Source organism: Manis javanica, chromosome 3, assembly GCF_040802235.1.
Source record: "Manis javanica isolate MJ-LG chromosome 3, MJ_LKY, whole genome shotgun sequence".
NCBI lineage: Eukaryota > Metazoa > Chordata > Mammalia > Pholidota > Manidae > Manis > Manis javanica.
The window spans coordinates 214,917,499-214,940,478 of record NC_133158.1 but is presented as its reverse complement, the minus strand read 5'-3'; the positions used below and the strand labels follow the sequence as shown (position 1 = coordinate 214,940,478).

Genomic DNA, 22,980 nt, shown 5'->3' with positions numbered 1-22,980 from the left:
GATTTAGTGAAATTGCTCCTCTGAAGTGTTGGGTTTAACAGCTTAAAAAAAAAATTCTTATTTTGGTGACAAGTGTTTTGTGAATAAAAGTTTTAGGGGAAAAGTTGGTGTTCTAAGTTGTTCTATCTCAGGTAATGGAGAAGCTGCCAAAACGGCCCCCTTTCTGTCATGAAGGCCTTAATACAAGAGATGCCTTGGAGGCTGGTGCTGTGACGTAACCTGGGTGATGAGACTGCACACGCAGCTGTCAGCGACCGGCCTGGTGAATCAGGAGCTCCTGGGAGGAACTGGGAAGCCAGTGCATGAAGTGATTCAGTACTGTTTTTAGGATGCTGTGCAGTCATGTCCATGTATAGCTGTTTAAAGGAATTTAAAAGTCAAACCTTTTCACTCTTGAGAAATATAAATGTGAACATGCTAACATCTTGATTGCTTAAGAATGGCTAGAATTTTTGAGAACTGCTTCAGGATACTTTGGTAGATTTATAGAGGTCTATAAAGTATTTATAGAAATACTTCATTTCCGAAATGGTCATGATTAGACATACTTGGTAATATTTGAAACATTATACTGGAACTCAGAAGAACTGGCTTTCCAAACTCCAAAAGTTGGCAGCTGTCCCTCATAAAGAGCTCCTATGTTTTGTGTTTTCCTTTCCCACGTAAGCACATTTATCTTTGTTTCTAGCTCAGCCCTCTGAGAAACAGGAGTCTTCTTGGCAGCTCCGTCTGTGCAGACCGCCTCTCTTCAGCATGACATGAAGGCGACTCTGGCAGTGGTGTGTAAGAAGGTAGAATGAGATGGAATGACCAGCAAGTGTCAGGAAGGAAAAACTGGCAGAAATGAAATGCATACTTCCATAGAATTTGAAATCTGTCAACTATTCTGCTATTGAATCAAAATGACAGTGGGTGTAAATAATAATGTATTAGATGTGGGTGCTGGCTTCTTAGAATAGATGCCTTCCAGCCAAGCCATCTAGGAAATGCACGCCGAAGCTGGGTCTGATTCCGTGAACGCGGTGGCGCTCTAGTGCCAGGGAAAGCCTGAAGGTCAGAGTTTGGTAAGAAAGGAGGTGTCGGGACAGACCTGTTGGGGAGGACGCTGACTTTAAAGCTGTCAAGGAGTGTCCTGTGTGCTTGTAGTTGTCTTGAGTTACAATTTTATTTTTAAAGATTTTGAAAAGGAAAGTCTATATGTTTAATAGAAAATTTAGAAGAAGAAAAAAAAATCACCTACCACTGAGGTAGGAGTTTTTTTTTCTTTTTTTGGCATAGATATTCCGCTGGATGAATGACCAGAACCTCTGTCACCGGTCCGCATTGGGCTGTCGGCAATGTGTCACTGTCACACACGCACCATGATGGGCCAGTGGGAGACACAGACTCTGTGTCCCTGCTGACGGCTTCAGCAGGAAGGTTCTAGTGGGATTGCCAGGCCAGAGGATCGATAGCTGCTTCCTTCTACTTGGTAGTGTTTTCACTCTGGAGTCCCCCCATCCACCACCCCTGGTCCACGCCGCTGTGCCGGTGTCCACCTCACACCGGGGAGATTTGCTTTGCCCTCTTTCTCTTTTTTGTTATCATCTCCCCAGTGGCCTGTCCACAGACCAGCACTCTGAGGAGAGAAGCTAGTAAATTAGTAGTGTCCTGTCCCCAGAGGACGATTGTCCCCACTCACCATGTTACATGTGTCCAGGTCTCAGGCCCCCTGCCAGATTCTAATGACCTGAAATGTTTTCCAAAACTGTGCTTTGAGGTTTCCTGTCATCCGCCTTCTTTAAGGTGAAAACCAACATACCTCTTTCCCTTCTTGCCTTATAGTTCCGTCCCATCTTTGAGCCATAAACCTTTTGATAAATAACTGCAGCTCACTTTTGGTGACTCATTAGCCTCAAGAGGATTTGATTTTCTGAAAATTGCAGTGAAGCAAAGATGTGAGCGAGAAGCAAAGATAACTGAATTAATGCAGGAAAAGAGGCAGACTGCTTAACGATTTCTTGAAATAGTATTACCAAATTTCTCCTCCACGCTATTTATTAAACATCTCCTATGTGTCAATTATGTTACATACTGAATGAACAACCTGGCTTCCTAATACCTTTAACAAGATAAATTATGAAGCATTGTTAATATATTCTTATTAGCCCCAGAAATTGCCTGTTCTGTGAGTTAATGTATGTTAACTGTCAGACATGATGTATTCTTTTCCACATTTGTCATCAGAGTTTTACAGTTGAGAGAGTTTTCAGAAAATTGTCCAGCACACCTCACTGGCTGTAGGAACGTCAGTATCAATGTTTAAGACTAATGTTAACAACTCCATCAATACCTGACAACTCTGTTGGGGAGCCTACAGTTACCATGCTACCACCAGAAGCTTACACCTTTTCTTCCGTCACTGGCAGTGTCGAAATTTGCTTTTGGAAATGCAAGCCATCCATATGGTCAGAGTGATTTCCTTATTGTACCTCGAGTACATTGAGAAGGCATATAATCACTCAGTAGTGAGGAAACATGAAATAGGAGATGACTCAATAAACATTTTAAAGAATGTTTGCAAAGTGTGATTTTCAAATCTGTGTTGAACTTAAATTCCCAGCTCGGTCTCTGCACAACTGTTTTACTGGTATTTTGGTGTAGTTCCATCGGTTTCTGTCAACAGCCCCCACGAATACCAGCCCAGGGGGGCTCACCCCTGCGTCCACCGTCGGGAGGCCCCTGGGGGAAACTCTCTTCTGGTCTTCACAGCAGGAATGTCGTACTTTTCTGAACAACTGGTTTGTTAAACAGATCAGACTGGGTTCCTGTGCCATGCTGTAGCTCCATTAATAAGATGGGAGTCAGGGCAGCCAGCCCACCAGGGTGCCCAGCTAGGGAGGGGAACCCCCAGGAGAAGGTCACCCCCTCAAGGAGGTGCTGCTCACAGTATGTCTTTGTGGACGGTGTCCCAGAACTGTGCGCACGGAGCCCTGGGCCCCTCCCTGGTGCTGCATTGAACATCTCATCCTTGGTTCTGTCTTCCTTTCTTCCTTCTTCATCATCTTTTCTTTCTATTTTTAGTTCTGTAGTATTGTTGCATTTGTTGTGTCTGTAAGTTGCCCGAGGCGCGGCATAATAGTCTCGGAGGCAGCCCTGCTCGGTCCGTGCTGTTAGTCGGCCCGTGCCTGGCACCCTCTCCTGATCCTTTCTCCCGAGAGTGCTGGGGGTTTCAGCCTGCACTTACCGGAGTGCTCTGGCACCTCTGCGAAATCAGAACATGTATGTAACGTCGTATTTGAAATGAGAGGCGAATACAGCTGTAAGCAGTGGCTCACACCGGGAAATTCTCTCTTTCCTTTCCCAGGGATTTTTGAGTCAGTTGTGTAAGGACATGTGATTCCCTGCCAGATTTTTTTTTCCTCAATTGTGGTTTGGCATTTCAGATTATTAGGGGGACACGTCTGTCCGAGTGTTTTCCTTTTCACAGAAAGCATCTGGAGACGTGCACCCGCTGATGCAGTTCCTCATTCTTAGTTTGCCCTGGTGTGTGTCGTGTTCTCAACTCTTAAAGTCAGGCAGAAATCCACAGAACTGTGTGAAGTCATTTTGTTAGTGGCCAAGTATTTCCCAGATACTGAGTGAAAATAAGGAATCCATTTTCCTGGTTTTTCAAAACATATATTTGTGAGTAATTCTTACTAAATATGTGTTTAGGGGAAAGAACCTTAAAGTTAGAATCCAAATATTCATCTTTAGATCTGACCTGTCACTACCTGTGATATTGAGCAAATCATAGAACCTGGCGGCGCTAAAGTTTCCTTAAGTGTAAAGTCAGTGATACCGACACCCACCCCACCACCCTCACGGGCTCCCCGAGAAGCTCAGACAAGATGTGAGTGGGAAAGAGCTTTAGGAACCATAAAGCTGGGAGAGCGGCATTTCCCTGCTCGGGGATAAAAAGAGATCATGGTGACAGAGAGCAAAAGCACCGTTTTTCACTTGGCTCCAGGGCTGCCCCTCTGCTAGAATGTGCGCTCCCTGAAGCCCCCTCCCCCTGTGTGGGGAGCCGCGGGGCTGGGGAGCACCCTTCTCTGGGCCTCACCCAGGAGCTTCCTGCTGCTGCCGCTGAGTCCTTGGCCCAGGCCACTGATGGTGAAGTCTTCACCAAAGGGACATACGGTCATCCCTGCGTCACCACTCCTGACACCTGTCAGCTGTGAAGCTCCTCTGCATCCTCTCTCGGAGTCTCTCAGAGGGAACGTGCTGTACCCCTGGGTGGCCTGTCAGGACGCCAGAGCAGGAGGCACCTGGGCGGGGCAGCTGAGAGGGAAGCTTCCGCCCCAGAGCGGGTGCCAGTCAGAAGGCTGCTGCAGAGACCGCGGACCGAGGGGTCCCACGATGATGGGACCTTTAGGAGCCTCGGGCTGTGAATTCCAGCTCCACCGTAACAGCTTGAGGGTCCATGACAGCTCAGCTGTCACGGCTGGTGACTAGACAGCTGCCTCCCACTAAGTGTGGGGGCGCCTGGAAGCTGGCTACCCCGAGAGGCTTAGAGAGAATGGACATAAAAGAGATACAACCTGTAGAGAGCCCTGGGTTCTCAGAGGCCGGGTGCAGTCTGGGCAGATAATGGAGCTGTTACTTGTTACATAAGCTACGCCAAGCAGTGGTATTTGCCAGCTCTTTCTGTAGCTGCTTGCCCAGGGTATCAGCCATAACAAGCTAGAGTTTCTGGTCCTAGTCATTCTGCTCTGCCAAGAATTCCCCATTTTCTCCAACACATTGATCGTTCAGACATGAAATCAACCCATGAACCTCAGGTCTGCCTCAGAAGATGAAATTTGTCCCAGGAGAAGGTTAAATGCAGTTACCTAGTTGGAACAGGAGGCATGTGTCTGAAATCTTGCCCACATGGCGAGCATGTGTGTTCAAGATGGAGCTGACTGGGAGGCCGCACCTGATCAGGATTATGGGCACGAAGAGCGGAAGCCACCCACTGTCCCTTGCTTCAGCCCATTCAGGTCTCCTGCCTGCCCGCTATGGAGCCATACAGTGGACTCCTAAACAGTGATGGCCAACTGCTACATTCTCAGTGGAAAACTTTTGCAGCCTCAACCCTTAATTTTGTTCACTGATTTTGACTTTCAACCAAAATAGAGCAGAAGTTAAAGATTTAATATTCTCCTTTCCATTGATATTTAATCCCTTAATGAAGAAAATGAATGATATTGTGTGATATAGCACAACACTGAGAAAAAGCATATTCCGTGAAAAATTTTTGAAGTCAAGTCAGCCAGTATGTTTTGAGTATTAACATAGTACATGAAGATGTGTTCAGGCCAAGAGCTGAACTTCAGACAATTAGCTTTGCTGACATTTTCATCTTGTAGATGGTTAAGGAAGCATGAGTTCTGCTATTATAGACTTAATTTTGACCTTCAAGGGAGGACTGACTAATGAGAACGCTGGGAAAAAGTAACTGAATCATCACAAAATTTCTAATAATTGAGGGAAGGAACACAAGCTCTTCAAGGCATAGAGGTGGAGTTTTAAGAAAATGACTACACCTCAATTTTATTGTGCCTCATAAAAGAAAGACTGTATTAGCAAGAAGGGAATAGTCTACATGGGAGTGAGAAAAGAGGAGCCAAAGAAAGGATTATGATCTATATTGACCTCATATTTGTCCCAATAAACAGTGGTCACAGAGATAGAAATCTAATTGTCTAATCTAGTCTAATTGTCAGTAGAGAAAATTGGGAGGGGTAGTTATATATACTAACTGACAAAATCTTCCAAGAGCAGGACCAGCTGGAACATGCACGCAACCCGAGAATATGAAATGCAGTAAATGTAAACATGGTGTTTCATGCCAAGTTCAACTGCAAAAATACAGCATGAGAACCACCACATGGTTTAATACCAGAAAAGCTCTAGGGATTTGTGAGCGAGCAATATGATATGATTGCAAAAAGCATAAAAAGTGCCAATATAATTGTAAATTATATTCATAAAGGAATTCTATCCAGATTAAGGATTGTCACATTGTCCCCTTGCATTGGCTGGTTCACATCTGAATTATTACAGCAATCCTTGCTGGGAGATACATTGTCAAAATGAGGCATATCCAGAATGGTGCTTAGAAAGTTCAGTTTATAAATTTCTTTGATGCTTAAATTCGTTATTTTGCTGTGTAACATGAACTGTAAAGAATAAAACTACCAGGCATGTTTTCAAGGAGTGTAGGTGCACCACTCCAGTCAAAATGCAGAACCGTTGAGTGAAATCCACCCCCCGGAGTCTGTGGAGCTTGAGTGATGGGGTTTGTCAGTGGTAATTCTCCTTTCCCTGAAAATGGATCGGTTCCTGAATGCCAAGTTAAATTGTATGTTGTACATTCCTAATTTATTGAACCATTGAGGGGGGCTCAGCCCTATTTCAAGTAAATTGTAAAGCATCCTCCCGTTTCTTTTTATCCTGGGCATGGCAAAAAAGGTTTTAGATGGAGATAGGAAAGATTCTCAGTTTATTTCAAAATGAAGTGGATAGTTTAAAAAAACAGTGTTTCCCAAATTGAAGATTTTTTCCCATTCCTGAAGAAGCATGTGCACACACATTGCTGTAGATTAATGATAATCCGTATGGATTGCAGGGACTTGCAGCCTAAAAATGTCAAGTTTTCAAAGTCTGCTGAATTAGATATTATTTACTGATGAGGTCTTAATACAACAAGACTGTATCAGAATACAAATCATCAAAACATAACTGGCGCAGGGAGAATGCAAGTAAATTATTCACAGGCATTTCATTTTTGGTTTTGAAATCTACTCTCTAAATCCTAGGAAAGACACTGTGAGCGCTCTTTATTCCCATCTTTGCTTCTGACACTAACGCCCAGCGCACACAGTTATCACGCAAACATTCTGTGCGATTCCTTTAACCATAACAACCGTTGCCAACCTGTAATCTGAATGTATCTGTGCCCAGGGCGGTTCCCTGATGAAGCTGAATGAGGCGCTACTGTCCTTGATGTTAGAGGCTTTTAAGCTGTCTTGGAACACGAGGCGCCGGAGGGCAGAAATTAGTCGAAGGTCTGTACCAACACCCGTGCACGTGAATGTGGCGTGGCATTCTCCTCGCAGGTGGCCTCCCTCCTTGTACAGCGCAGTACAGACACCATGCCAGTAAAGTGGGAGAATGACGCCGAGTGGGGGCTGACCTCCGGGCCGTGGCTGCTGCTCTGAGGGCCCAGGGCCCCGCGTGCAGGCCGTGGGGGTCGCCAGCTCGCCTGTGGCTCCGCCCCGGCCCAGGGCTCAGCCTCAGCGGGGCCCAGAAGCTGCGAAGAGGAACCTCCTCCCGAACCTGCCTTCAGGCCGAGGGGGGGCGGGGAGGATTGTCATTAAAGGAAACCCGATCTGTTGGCTTAAAGGCCTGCGGGCCGGTGGCCAGTCAGCCTCGGGTTCTGCCTCGTCCGGGGCTGTTTTGTGCTCCATTGGCTCCCCTCTCCTCTCCACCTTCCTTCTGGAGCACCCGGGTGGCGGGGTCAGCGTCCTGTGGTCTGGACTGCGTGCCCTCCCTCCCCGCTGCCGGTGCCCCTGCTGTAGGGACGTCTGCCCAGCTCTGCTGCTCCCCCCCCCCCCCCCCCCGCTATGGCTCCGCCGCGGGCCGCCCCCGCCCCCCGCACCGTGGGGACGCAGGCAGCCCCGGGATCTTAGCTCTCAGCCCCCTGCCGTGCCCCCTCTGAAGCACGAGGAAGCCTCTAGGTTCTCTGGCTCATCCCAAAGCTAAGCAGGTGGGAAAGGGGACTGCCTCCCGCTCTCGCCGCCTGACTGCACTGCGCCAGGAGTTCTGTTCTGTGCTGCGGACACCCCCTGACTGGGTGGCCCCCTCTGGAAGTTCAGAATGGAGGCCAGGCCCTAGTCCCCTGTGCCATCTGCTTTTCTTCTCTGTTCTAGTGTCTTGTCCCCTTCAGATGTGCCACCTCTCCCCACCGGGAAGGCGTCCGCACCCGTTCCTTGCGAGAGGAACCCTCTGCCTCCCCACCTGCCACGTGCACTTACTTGCTCTTGAGGGAACCTCAACATAGACGAACTGTGGGGTGGAGAGTGGACGTTACAAGAGAAGAAAATACATCAAGAGGCATTTCAAAAATTTCCCAAAGCACTTCAGTAAATATATATGGAGCAGCTATGTTACATGTTAGATTGTGGTGAGCAAAGCAGATGAGGTTCTTTGTGACTTTCCAGCCCGAGTGTCATGTAAGAAAGGACTTAGACACACATGCATAGGATGACCACTGGAACAGTACTGTAGACCCAGCTCAATGCTCATCAGTAAGGAGACGGGTAAATAAAGTATGGAACAGCCATACTCTGGAATATTACACAGTAACTAAAAAGAATTAGATGATAAGATAAATCTATACTACTCCCGTGGAAGAAGAATCTATACATTTTCATCTGCATATACGTTGTACACATGTACAGACATCCATTATATGTCTGCATGAGAACATGCAAAAATCTAGACGATTACACAGCTAATTCTTAACAAGTTTCCCCAGGAGGTGAGATCTGACATGTCGGGGAGAGCTGAGGGAGGGAACTCTCACCTTGACTTCATACACTTCTACGTTTGAGTTTTGCACAAGTTGTGGTGTTGGCTTTGTGTTAGGGCGGATGGGGAAGTCACACACCAAGAGTTGTCACTGTCACGCCGCCTAGTCCGCATCGCTGGGTTGCTGACAGGCTGCGTCCAGGCGGGAGGAGAGGCAGCAGGCGGTCCCCGTTCCCGGGTGTGAGCTCGGGCGGCATGCCCCGATCTTCAGGCTGTCCCCAGGGGAGTTCCTAGGACAGTGGGGACAGCGGCCCTCGTGGGCACCCCCTCCTCCTCCCTCTTCAGCCCAGTGTGCTTCCACCTCCTTTGTGTCTCCCGTTCAAAGTCCCATCTGGCTGGTTTCCCCAAGTTCTCATCTTTTGCCTTAGAAATCAGCAAGTCCCATGTCTCCTTCCATGTCTTGCGTATTTTCATCAATCCCGGTGTCTGTTGTAAATCAAAATTGCTGTTTTTCCCATCCAGTTCCGCTGCTTTAATCCCAGTGGTTAGACTCAGAGGAAGAAAAATGTGTTCCGAGCCTTCATCTGGGTTACAGTCTGTTGGAGGACTGTCATCCCTGCCCGTCCAAATGAGACACATCTGCTGGGTTAGTGTCGCTCCAGAAGTGTCTCCTCACGTCTTACAAGATCTGTGTTCCTCCACTGCTATGCTGTGAGCTTGTCATTCCGGAAGAGCTTTTGGCCTCTCTCAACTTGGGATGTGTTGCCTACAGACACCACACCCCACCTCCCGTCCCCTCCCTGGGGCTATGTCCTGGCCGCAGAGGGTGGGGAGCAGGGCGGCAGGGGCGCCCCCATCAGCCCCGCGTGCTCTCTGGGTACCTGGTACTGAAATGACATTCAATGTCAACATCAGTTCTTACCCATTCATATCGAGGTTTCACTGTTTGTTCTTTCTCTTTTATTTTATGCTTAAGATTTCTTCCAAACTCAAGCTAGCCGGAGTGTATTTCCCAGCTTCATTACTCCCTAGCTGTCATGCTGAGCCGCAGGCCCTCATCTGTAAAATGGGGACACTGGTAACACTAACCTCACAGTGGTGACAGGAGGCTAACCAAGTCAAGGACAGTAAAGCCCATGGAACGGAGCTGACTCCGGGTTCAGTACGTGCCCGTCCTGCCGCGGCACTGCCAATGCCCTGCTCTGTGACTTGGCGTCTCTCCTTATGTTTTTCATATTTTAATTATATCTCCGGAAGACCTGTATCTCCCATCTGTTCATTATTTTGAACTCTCATAATAGGTGATTAATACTTACCTAATGAGGAAATGCAGGTGGAAGAAAAAAGGTTTGAATGGATTACCAGACTCAGTCTGAATTTCTATAAAAACAACCTCCAAGAATACTGACAATTTAGAACAATTTTGAAAAGGAATTAAACACCTGAAAAAAGATGGTTCCTGTCTGTATTGGGCTGGGCTGTATTTAGATAACAGTTACTATTTTAAATGGTGGTATAGGTTATCAAGCTGCTAATGTTAGTTATTGCTTTTATGGCTTTAAATTTAATCTTGGGAACAAGCTTATTTACAGCTTCATGAGAAGCTTTGTGATTAAAAAAAATACCAGATAAACAAATACACATATGTGTGTGTACATGTACATGAATATGTCTGTGCATTATATGTATGTATGTGTATGCTTCTGAGAAACTCACTGAACCTTCCCTGGCTCCTGGAGCCTCCATCAGGCCATTTTGTTAATTTTCCTTCCAAAGATAAAAGGCTCCTGGCAACTATTCCACTGTAGTCCTTTCAAACTGTTTTGAGTAAAATAGCTGGAGATCCTCTTTCAGCCTATCTGTTAACGCTAAGCATTATTAGGACTTGGCTCATTCATTCAAGAGTTAATTTTTGAATGTCTGCTATATGCCACAAGCCAAGCTGTTTTTTTACCCCCTGAATGTTAAGCCTAGTGGAACCCGACAACTTTCAAACACAGTTATATAGGGGTTTGTTCACAGCAAGTGAAAGAAATCCTTTGCTCCAGAAGCTCCAATTTTGAAAAGGAAAATAAACTGAGATTAAGTCATAAAAGAAAAGAAAAAAAAAAAAGACCTGATAGCTGTAAATGATACCTTAAGCCTCCACAGCTGAGAAGCACTCACAAATTAGTTTTCTCTCTGTCACACAGTGAGTGCTGTTGGTTAGGGAATGGCTTTGTCTGTGAGCAGCTTCATCTCCTACCAGCTTCTCTCTCTCTCTTGTCTTTCTGTTACAATATAAAAGCTTCTGTTTCATTTGCTTACGTTATTAAGCCAATAATATTTAATCTCATCAGAAAACATAATGATTGTATGCTTGGGAGCAAGCGTCACAGAGTTCCTCCCAGTAAACATGACGACATCTCCCTCTTGCAGGTGCAGGTATTGGCATTATGATGAAAACCTGCTCACGTCCAGTGTCGTCATCGTCTTCCACAATGAAGGATGGTCGACCCTCATGAGAACAGTCCACAGTGTGATTAAAAGGACTCCAAGGAAATATTTAGCAGAAATTGTGTTAATTGATGATTTCAGTAATAAAGGTAAAATAGCCTTGGAATTGCTGTTTTGTCTATAGAATAAGTTAATCATGAGTAATTGCCAAAATGTGATTTCAAAATAATTAGTCTTTAAAAACTAATAGGTAGCATCTACTGATAGCATGTTATCAACAAGTTGGCCCTGAGCCAGTCATCGTATGTGCTTGTATATGAGTTTGTTTAACCCTGACCATAATCCTTGTGATGGATATATTGTTATTATCTCCATTCTATGCATGAGGCTCAGAGCTGTTAAGTAACTTGCCGACAATCACACAGGTAATAGTTGACAGCTGGATCCAATCTGTGGGCTCCTAAGTGCTGTATTTAACCACTCCCTTGCATTATACTAATTCCTTAGATTTTGCAAAAATTCAGTCATAGGGGTAAAAGATTGAAAAAATGCAATTGCATGTATAGTGCGATGCTACCTGATGCTCCATCCATAGTCGTCAAACTGAAATCTCTGTGTATTTATTTAGTAGCCTGTATTTTGCATCTGAATGATGATTCCCATTATTGAATCTGACCAGAAACCAGGGACTGTTTTTATTTACAACAGAAAGCATCTACTAAGGCTTATTTTGTTTTCTATATTTGATCTAGTATATTAAATAAAAGGAAGTTGTGCCTTACTTTGTATTCCTTTGACGGGTCCAGCTCTTCTAGCGTTTGGGAAGGCATCAGTCTTAGCTCACCTTGGCAAGTGAGATGGAGCAGGGATTTTGCACAAAAGCAGGTTTTTTAAGCTAACACTTTTTTTTCTTAAAAAGATCCATTATTATTATAAGCTGAGTATATCTTCTGAATGAATTGAACAGATCTGAACTGGATGCTTTGAAAAGCTGACCAAATTGCTCAGACCACTAAATAACAGGGTATTTGCCTTTTGGCGAGTAATTTTGCAGAGAATGTTTGTGTACAAGTGGTGATACCACTGCATGTCACATTAGAAGTGAAGGCAGAACGATGAATAGCAGGAAAATACCTCGGACTGGCTTTACAGAAGCTCTCCCCAAAACCTGACTGAGAGCTCTCGCGGCCTGGGTGAGCCTCTGCTGCGTTTACGGGGACGGGACAGAATCCTGACCCTGCACACGCAAGTGCGCATGGAGAACAAACAAACCCAGCCTGTGTCCTTCCCCCTCATCTTTGTGCAACCAATCACTTTTTTTTCAACTAACCATTTTTAATTATACTGGAGAATGTGTAACTATCATTTTTAGGCATATCAAATGCCTTTAGCTCAGACATGTTCATTGCAAATTTCTGTGACAGGAAGGCTTTTGTTAAGAATACTATTCCTGTCTCAAGGTAAATATTTGAAAACATGTTTTAAAAGTGCTAATGTTAGTACCAACAATGTATTTTAGATGTAGGAAAATTTAAATCTACAAAAATAACAGAGAAACTTCTTGTCTATGATTGTACTGATTTTAAGAAGCCATATGTTGCTAATACAAGTAAAACTTAGCATATCAAAAAAAAAAAAAGAAAAAATGAAGGTACACCAAAAGGCGTTCGCATCTAAAAAAACTGCTTGGCCCCACTGAACGAGACCAGAATTTTAGGTTTTTTGTCCATTTTAATGTTTCGTGGCCAGTTCCCCTGTTGCGCATCTCTGATACTTAGTCCGCGTAACACTGGGCCAAAGCCACCGTCACGCACAGGCTGCTTAGCTGTCTGCAGCCTGCAGAGATGTGTGTCGAGGCCACAGAAGGGAGAAGGTCATTCATCTTCCCCATTTCAGAACCACCTCAAAACCTAGCAGCCCTGTCCTCAGTAAAATTTCATAGTGTTTGGTAAATATGACTTGAGCGCAAATTTGGTTTGTTCTTTCCCTGGCATATGCAGACAATAAAACTGAGCATTTCTTTTAAAGACAAAATACTGTGCTAATATGAAGGCCCACAAAGGAGCCGACTGCTCATAGGAACACTTGGGTTTCCGGAAAATTCAGTGTTGTCTCAGCGAGGTGTGGGGCCTTTAAAGGGAGCACCCTGCTCTCCAGGTGTGCACCCACCAGATGCAGGGCCCAGGAGAAGGCAGGCGCCCGCCAGCGGCCCGACAGTTACCCCGGGCCAGGCCCACATCCTCGCTGCAGACCTCCGCCCAGGCAGCATCCCCGGAGCCCAGTGGGGCGCCAACTCCCCAAGGAAGACGGGGGCTACCTTGACCTTGGAGAGCCCCCGGAGGCCAGAGCGGGCTCCACCAGCCTCCCCTGGGGGCCAGCTTCACCCAGAGGCTGAATTTGCAGGGCAGGTTGTCAGCTCGTTCCTGGCCATACAGTTCATTTTAGGTTTCCTTAGGTTGCATATCCAAAAAGCACTTAATGCAGTTCAGAAAGGGCCTTAAGAAATAACAGGACTGTACCAAAAAAGGTCTGCTTAAAAACACTCAAAGGGAGAATTACCTAGATTTGTCTGGACGAGGTGATATAATTTAGCATGAGAACATTATTCATGATTATTTTATTCAAACTGGATGCCAAAATAGAAAAAAGAGGTTTTTTCCTTCTTAATTCTGAATACCCATGTGTGGGTGTCTTGCTAATTATAAGCTCCCTAAAAATGATAAACTATTAAGTGCACTGTCTGATTTGCCCATTTAGCCGCTAGTTCATTACTAAACAGAGATATTATGTTGTTGATATGCTCATGGGCCCAGATGGTAAACAACTTGAAAATAATCTTTGTGACCCCCAACTAACATCGTTAAGGATCCAGGAGCCAGTCCGTGGCTCTGATGAGGCAATTTCTCGGGCTCAGAGTGATCGCAAACAGAAACTATTCTTTTGCATCTGGGAAGCCAAGTACGAAGCTTCAGCAAGTGTGTCTGGGTAGAATTTCTTCTACCAGATCTCAAATACATATGTAAATGTATTTATTATGTCTAAATTTTATATGTGCATATATAATATGTATTTCATACATATATAGTCTATGAATTATAGGTGCATATATACATATATTTGTTGATGCTTAAAATACAGAGAAAATGGGATCTTTATTTTTGGCAACTTAAGGAGAGTATATTAATCATACCAAGACTAGAACCTTCAACACGGTTTGGAGTAGGAGAAAGTTGGTTCAGAAACAAATGTTAACCGATACCCAGAATAGATTCCAATCAAGTCATATGATGTTATTTGTAGGATAGTGTATCTTCAGAAATCCTGAACCATTAGTTCTGCCAAAAAAAAATTATTGTGCCTGAAAGCTTTTAGATAGGACATTAACATGCAATTTTAAGTTTTCATGTCAACTGACAGTCATTTATTTAATGTTTAGAGAGATGTTTGATAATTCCGAGGCTAACCAGCTCTCTCTAGGCATCCAGCTCAAAATTAAACTCAGTACACTTCACCTTACTTTCCTACAGATTCAGCATTCAGTCTGTCTGTCTGAAATTACTGATGAAGTACCTGTTACCTATCTTTGTTTCTTGAGACAAGTAATAGTGAATTGGTTTATATACATAAATATAATCTGTAATGATGATTGAATTGTTTAATTCACAGAACACTTAAAAGGAAAGCTAGATGACTATATTAAGCTGTGGAATGGCCTGGTGAAGGTATTTCGAAATGAAAGAAGAGAAGGTTTAATTCAGGCACGAAGCATTGGAGCCCAGAAGGCTAAACTCGGACAGGTAGGGAACGTGTGTATCTTCAGGGTCAACATTTGGGGTACGGGAAGTAAAAGCTCATATACGTTCTTAAGTATCCTTTGGGGTTTTTGCTTTTTGTTTTAATTGAAGTGAAAATGCAGTGTTAAACGTACAGGTCATATGTCGGAATTGACTCTAATGATAATTTATATACCCTCTAACTTTAAGTTGTGTGTGATATATGATGTACCACATATGAGGAGTGTTCTTTCACCCCGCCTCTTTTTCTTTAAGGTTTTGATATACCTTGACGCCCACTGTGAGGTGGCAGTTAACTGGTATGCACCACTTGTAGCCCCCATATCTAAGGACAGGTAACATTTCCTTACTTTTTTTCCTTTCCTGGTTGAAAAGCAAACCTCATCCTAGAAGGACAAATAATATCCTCGATCTCTTGATTCCAGTCCCATTCAGAGCATCAAATGAGGGGTTCTGAGAGTTACTCCGTTAGTTGTTTCCCAGGGAACCAGACTCCCACTGTGGGCTGGTTCGGATGCAGGGGGTCAGGTGTTTGGGAACAGCACCTAGGGGTGCTCCCTGGAGAATCCTCTTGTGACTGGGTTACTGAAGACACTTGGCTGTCTCGAAAAGCTTGCTCTAAGAGTAACATAAACTGTTCCCTCTCCACTGCCCTAACAGGTCTAAAGACCTGAGATTATACCTCTTTGGCTTTTTAATGCCCTTTTATTAGACATTTGAGAGAGTAAGGACCAGCTGGTACTTGTGTCAAGGCTGTGGGTTCCTACAGAAACTTCAAAGTCTGGCAGTACACGACCCTTCCATGGAAATGTGATCCCCCTTCCATTTCAGAAATGTCTGAAAAATGAAAGGCAGTGTTAATCTATTTCCAAAAGCCTTCCCAGCTTTTAGTCCAGAATTTTGACCATTTCAGAGTCTAGGGAGATGAGGCGTGTCCCTGTGGTGAGGGGTGGGTCAGAGAACCTCGGAGGATTTGCTCCCTGGAGGATCTCACGTGTAGGACTGTCACACGCATTCTCACGCGCGGTCTGACCTGACCTCACAGTGGCCCTGCGGGAGAGATACTAGCTCCATGGTACCAAAGGGGAGACTGAGACCTAGAGAAATGAATCAGTTTACCCCAATCAGACAGATGGTAGACTACCAAACAGGGTCTCTCTGGGATACCTTGGACTGTACCACTATTTAGAAATCTGAGAATCATGAGACAGAGGGAAGATAACAGAGCTTCCCCTCCAGGTGGAAAGCAGCAGGCCTCCAGGGTGGTAAGGAAGGGCCTTCACAGGGCCCCAGGGCACATGTACCCCAGGTGGTACCCCCACTGCCCATGGGGGCTGCATCGAGGGAGTGCTTTCGCAAGTCTATTTCCCCCATAGCCTAATTCTAAGCCCTAAGGGTTTTTCTCTTGTCCTTCATTTCTGAACATCTAAGAAGCACCTAAATGTGGTTATGAAAAGCTGTAGTCTCCCCTTTAGGAAATGCAGTTTAAAATCTTTTCTGATAAGATGACCATTAAAACAAGCAGCAGGGTAGCGACTCACCTTTGTGGAGCTGACTCCACACCTGGTTAGTCAGAGTACCAGCATCTTCAGGAAGCCCAAATACGAAGGATCGTTTTTGCTCCAGTTTCTCAGGCCGCTCCTTAAGTTCTGCAGCACGCTTTGAGGGATTCTCTTCTAGTTTTTTTAAGAAGCAGGAGTACAATACAGTATTTTGTTTTACAATGAGAGTTATTTTTTGCAATAATAGGAGTTGGAAAATAAGGTCAAGTAAAAGTCCTGTGAACGTACAGAGAAAAGATTTTCGCAATTGTGAAAACTGCCAAGAAGTGTAGCCAGTATTATTTTTTTATCCACACATGCATAAACACATTTCTTTAATGGAAGGACAATAGGGAAATAATTGGCAGGAAAGTCTTATAAATAAAACAAAATTGCCAAGAGAAAGTTGCTTGTAGGACTGCAGTGAAAATGAGAAGATGCTACTAAGCTCAAAGACGTGGCTCTTTGTCCCTGACATCTGTCTGTGAGTGGATGGAAATGTCTCCCCGTCCTTCCCTTACAAAAATAGCCTCCTTGACTTTTAAAGATGTTTCATTTACTTCTGTTTCTCAATAAATATGAAAGTCCTCTAGTTAAAACAAAACAAATCGACAATGAAATGAGGGAATTCAGTCAGGCATGCTGCGCTAGCCAGTTTTGGGTTCTTAAATGCGTTTTCATTTTCTGTAAATGTTTCAGAACTGCATGTACTGTGCCTCTAATAGATTACATAGATGGGAATGATTATTCCATTGAGCCACAGCAAGGTGGGGACGAAGATGGCTTTGCCAGAGGGGCCTGGGACTGGAGTTTACTGTGGAAGCGTATTCCTCTAAGCCACAAGGAAAAGGCCAAACGAAAACATAAAACTGAACCTTATCGGTAAAGATGACTACTTTATTTTCTTACATCGAGTGTGTATATCTAAGTACTTCTCTTTTCCTTCCCCATGTGCTCGTTTAAACACGTGGGGGCCTTACACACCCTCCCATTTCATCTTTTCTGCCATCAACATCGCCCAGAACCATTTGCACTGTGCCGATTATAGATGTCATAAGTGGCAACACATATGAGATTGTGCCCCAAGGGGGTGGTGACGAAGACGGGTACGCCCGAGGAGCATGGGACTGGAGTATGCTCTGGAAACGGGTGCCTCTGACCCCTCGCGAGAAGAGAATGAGAAAGACAAAAACTGAACCGTATCGGTAATCACTAAATCGCTTACCTGTTCTTCTCTCCAGTGGCTGCTAACCTATTAACCTCTTGCCAAGCTCCAATAGTAGTTATGAAAACTATAGATGCTCTCAGATTCTGAAAGGGGCTCTTTCTTTGCACTGTTTCAGAGGTGTGAATTCACATCTGCTGCTTTGTAGCTGCTGCTTCTATAAACGCAAACTCCGTGGGGGAGGGGGCGGGCGGCAGGGGAATGTGCTGTGACATTAGTCCCACATGCAAGTGAATGAAAGAGAATCTTTGCCATCCAGTCCGAGTAAACGAGACATTGAATTTTCTGCTTTTGACCACAGTCACTTGGTAAATTAAAAATGCATGAATTAGTTACTATCCAAGATTCATACCCACTTTGATGCCTTAGGTGTTATGTTGACAATAAAAGGCAGTAGCAAGAGATTTTTTTGTTTTGTTTCCTTCCTCTTGTTTTATGTACTAACACCTAAATACTAATTTTGTACCAGTTAAGTCTGATGAAGAAAAATACATGACGGTGGAAAATGGTACAGAGAATCCTTTATGATCCTTCCCTCTCAAAGGAGTGTATGACTAAAAGGACACTCGTCCAAAATCAGCTTTTGTCCCTTCTTGTGGCTCTTGAAATGGAACAATTTATGCCACTCTGTTCTTTTGGTGGTCTAGCGGGCACATTTTACTGTCTTTCAGAAGAGTGACCCCAAAGGAAATACCTGTTCAAATGTTAGCGTAGGCTTCTGAATGTGTCTGTTTTTACTTTCCTGGTCTTACGGTTCTGCTCCTTGTGTGTCTCCCTGTCCCACTGCTGATAATGTCAGACCTGCGTGTGGGGAAGGTGTTCCATGCCGTCAAACGCTGCTGGGATGTGGGCATGTCGTAGTAGCGAGGCACTGAAATGGCAAACGTAAGGAAATTATAGGACTTTAAGCTTTGATTGACATTCTCCAAATTCCTTTTAAAGTTCTTTTTTAAAATAGTGTAGGAATTTACTACTCACCTGCTTAACCTAACAAATAATTCTGGGAGAGGAAAATAGGGTAGCAATTACATGGATTTCTGCCAATTCCATGGGCTAGTAAGACATTTTTGGTGAGGTGGGCTAGGGAAATTTAAGGGAGCTTTCCCTTTAACTCACTGGTGTGCATGGTAAGGTGCATTTTCAAATATATGCTGAGATGAGCGAGAATATATTCAGAGATCAAAAGGCATAGGTATAACAGAGTAATTTAAATGACTTAAGTAAATATGACATGAAAATACAACGAAGTGCTATTTTGCGGGTTAGGAAGCAGACCTTAAAAAACAAAGGCACATGACAATGACTTTCCCTTAGTGTGATTTTCCTTTAGTACTGAAAATGTCATTTGACTCATTATTTGTCCACGTAACAGATATTTAATGAGTACTTACTATGTGCCAGGCACTATTTTCTGGGGATAGATTTTTAGAAGATAAGTTCTCTCATGGCGCTTAAAATACAGTGGGTTAGCTGGGAATTAAACGGGTAACTGCACAGGTACCTGCCGCAGGAAGGTGTGAGGAAGAATGATGGGTGCGTGGGATTTCTGGGAGGCAGCGGGTCCGGCTGGAGGCTCTGAACAGCCCCCTGTCTAAGTGCCACTGAGGCTGACTCTGCGGGTAAGGAGCCCACCCCACGGAGGGGAAGCAAGGACCTTCCGGGAGAGGGCACAGCACGAGGGCAGGCCCAGAACGGCAGGGAGGTCGGCGTGGGCCAGGCGCGAGCAGAGCAGCCCGAGCCCAGGAGCCAGCTGAGCCCGGAGACGGGACCGAGGACCCGCACGGGGCTGGGACAGAGTAGAGGACTCGAGTCAGGGCCTTCCCGTGGCCGTGCAGGCTGTAGTGGCTGCTCTAGGATGGGAGCAGGGAAGTGGGAAAGAAGCAGATTCGGGATGTATTTTCGAGGTAGAGTCAATAGGAATTAATTAGGTAGGTTGGATATCAGGCGTGATGAGGAGGCAGGGACCCGGCGCAGGGCTCGGATGGAGAACCTGACGCACTGGTGACTGACCCGAGGGGGGCGAGCAGGGCCAAGAGAGGGGAGGGTCAAAGGGATCCCCTTACCGTTTCTCGTACTGATGGCAATGGCTTGCCCCAAAAAAGCTACCAAATCTTTCTTCTCTTGTCCCCAAAAAGAACCCAGTTCGAGATGCCGTTTGAGAGGCAGGACAGAGCGCCCTTCTGCATGCCCGCCTCCTGACCCAGTAAAACAGCCGTCGGGTTCTCCCATGTCGTTTCTGGGCCACGTTTGCAAACTCTGAATGAACTGCGGCTGTTGGGCGATGATTCACACCCTTAGTTGGCAAGCCCCTGGGCTATAGAATTAAAGAATGACAGACTCCTTCCACGGTGTATGGCTTCGCTCATCCCAGAATGACTCATGAATCATTGCAGGAGCCGTTGGCAGACCGCGGCTGTACGGCTCAGTATGTTTAGGAGTGAAGAGAAATTCTACTTTAAAGAACGCTCAAAACTTAATTTTTAAATCAATAGAGGAACCAAAGCGCCCTCTAAGGGCAAAAGCGTGCAGCGCCCCAATTTTTAATGAACTGTAATTGGATTTCAGCCGGAAGTGTTAGTAAATTAGGGAATTATGAACAGATTGTTTTATGAAGTCTTTATAATTTCTTCATGTTTGGCCATCAGTTTAGTCTCTTCTGTGCATTACTTAGACTGTGTCCCAAAAAGGCTTGCTGTCTGTGGTGGCGGGATATCGGGGGTCCCGCCTTTAACAGTTACTGCGGTGTTTCTTTTTCTCAGGTCCCCAGCCATGGCTGGCGGGTTATTTGCCATTGAACGAGAATTCTTCTTTGAACTGGGTCTCTACGATCCAGGTCTCCAGATTTGGGGTGGTGAAAACTTTGAGATCTCATACAAGGTAACATTTCATTTAAATAAGTGCAGTTTTCCAAGTATTTAGTGACTTTTGGGTAAGGCTGTTTCTTCTGGGATAAAAACTGTTGAATTCATTTCTCTATAAATTATTAAGACTAACAAAAGTGTATGCCTTTTGGGTGAAATAAGGCAAATTGCACGCTCCAGGCTTGCTGCGTATTTACATGGCTCAGCTCTTAGAGCAGCGGTTTCGGGATGGAATGTACCTCCACGTCTGCCCCAGCCCCCAGACTGGGCACATCAGAGCCTTTTGTTAGGGAAGCCCTTTGGTGCTGGGACCACTTTTGCCCAGCCACTGACGTAGCTAGCCTTTATCACGGTAGGACAGGATGATTCAGGACAGAAGAAGGCCCTGCGCAGTAACTGTCATCAGACTGACATGGGAGTGCATGTCAGTTTCCCCCCAATTTCCCGCCCCCCAATTTCCCCAAAGAAAACTCGCACATTGAGTTAAACAGACATTCTTTACCTCTCCCTGGAAAGGTCCAGAGCTTAGCACCGTGAGGGACAGGAGAGGAGTCACTCTCCCCTTGTTCTCAGGGAACTTGGCATCGATTAGAATGGAAACGTAAACTCACGATTCACTAAGAAGGCGGAATGGCTTTCAGTTGTGATTAAGAAGCGGCATCATGCTGGAGGTAGAGTTTGAGGTGGAGCCAGAAAGATGGGCATGATTCAAATAAGCAGAGATAAAGGGAGGGGAGGGGACTTCTACGCAAATAGAAAGGCAGATATGCCAAGGTGGGAAGACAGGTGTGTCCAGGAAACGCTGAGGAGCGCAGCTTAGCAGAACCCGACAGGCTGAGCAGGACATCCGAGCAGGTGGGGAAGACGGCCTTTACTGCTGAGATTCTTCCTTAATTTGATAAGCAGTGGAAACCCATTGAAGATACTAAGCAAGGGGATATGACCCAACACCGCCCTTCAGGGAGGATAGTCTCCTGCTATAAAGAAAGACAGCACCCAGCACAGAAAAGCCCAGGGTGGCTGGGCCAGTTAGCAGGTTATGATAATCGTCGCCCAGGTGGGAAACATGTCAGCAGTGGAAATGACAAGCTGTGTTAGGAGTGGAGAAGCTGCGTGGCTGAAAGGCTTACTGGGAAAAGGTCGCTTGGAGCCCCAGGCGCACAGGAGGAGCCCCAGGCAGCAGGTAACGGCACCCACGTTACTTTTTGTTACGTGAGTGGGAAAAACAAATCATTTTAGGATGTTGAGTTATGAATTCCCCCTAGACGTTGTATCTAATTTAGGGTTAGATTTACATTTAGAGGATGGATTTTCAACTGTGATTCATTTGGGCATGTGAAACAACATCCATGTGCTTTTTCTTGACAGATCTGGCAGTGTGGCGGCAAATTGCTATTTGTTCCCTGTTCTCGTGTAGGACACATCTACCGTCTCGAGGGCTGGCAAGGGAATCCACCACCCATTTATGTTGGGTCTTCTCCAACCCTAAAGGTGAGTCCTTGGCTAAAAGGGGAGAAAGCGAAGGGACCACCGTTTACGCGCCATGTGGATGGCGCACGAACAGGGTCGGTCTTTTACGCAGTCATGCTGGTTCCCGCTTGTCCTTCGATTACACTTTCTCGTGGAACTTAACTGTTTCTTACGATTATTCACTGTCTCCCATTCTGATGAAGACGTCTATATTGAATGTTTTCCGTGAAGACATCGCAAATTCAGAAAGAGCTGACTCTGTAGGAAAGTAGTGGAAAGGAAAATATAAGCTTCTGTTATTCCCACATGTAAAATATTCTTCTTGGTTTTAAAAAATAACCATATTAGGAATTTGTGCAGTTAACAAAGTCAAATTTTTTAACATTACAAAAAGGTAATACCTTTTGTCCCTCAAACCAAGGACAAACCAGGAAAGCTCCCCAAAGAAGCCAGGTGGCCCCCCGCAAGGAGGACTGGGACCTCCCGCCCCGATGAGCTGCCTGGAAGCTTCTCTGGTTGGGTCGTTCTCCTGGGTTCTAGTGGCATCTGACCCTGATGCCCTTCGCTTGCTGGAGTCCTGAAGCAAGCCAAAAGCAGGGGGAGGCTTGCTACCGGCAGCAGGTGCGCCTGCAGGCAGTTCGCGAGCGAGGAGCAGGCCCCGGAGGCTGAGACAGCGAGGCTGGAAGAGCCGCCATAGCTTCCCAGCCATCCAAATTCCCTTAGGAATGGCCGAGTGGAGCCCGTTACAACAGGGGCAGGATCAAAATATCTGCAGCAAAACTAAGATCGCATCACATTATCAGCAGGCCTGGCTGGTTTGCAGAAAAGAACCAGCCCTCGGAGTCAGGCCCATGACCATGAAGAATTAATGAGAAGTTAGGTTGGTTCAGGAAGGAAGAGAGGAAGAGAAGAGCAGGTAAGTGGCTGGCGGTGTAGAAACTCCCCAGTAAACCGTTCACCATTCAGTGGCGCCGCCCGTGCACAGGCACTCTCTTCTCCAGCTGTGCCACCATCGCCTTCTGCCCAGGCTGCGCCAGTGGCCCACGCTGTTCATCCAGCCCACTCGTCTCTGACTTCAGCCCTTCATAGTCCCTTTTCTTCTAGAATTATCTTTT

The 22,980-nt window shown here is 45.5% G+C and overlaps 1 protein-coding gene across 5 annotated transcripts in view; it reads left to right on the top strand.

The window, feature by feature from the left end:
* GALNT7 (polypeptide N-acetylgalactosaminyltransferase 7) overlaps positions 1-22,980 on the top strand; it is a 99,835-nt gene that overhangs the window by 66,551 nt on the left and 10,304 nt on the right. For 3 of the 5 annotated variants that reach the window (XM_073232810.1, XM_073232807.1, XM_073232808.1), the window contains 7 exons: positions 10,957-11,123; positions 14,641-14,771; positions 15,024-15,103; positions 17,009-17,191; positions 17,332-17,514; positions 20,294-20,411; positions 21,764-21,886. In XM_073232810.1, the coding sequence (XP_073088911.1) occupies positions 10,957-11,123; positions 14,641-14,771; positions 15,024-15,103; positions 17,009-17,191; positions 17,332-17,514; positions 20,294-20,411; positions 21,764-21,886 (985 nt within the window). The remainder of the gene's footprint in view (positions 1-10,956; positions 11,124-14,640; positions 14,772-15,023; positions 15,104-17,008; positions 17,192-17,331; positions 17,515-20,293; positions 20,412-21,763; positions 21,887-22,980) is intronic. The other 2 variants (XM_073232811.1, XM_073232812.1) reach the window with 2 other exon arrangements.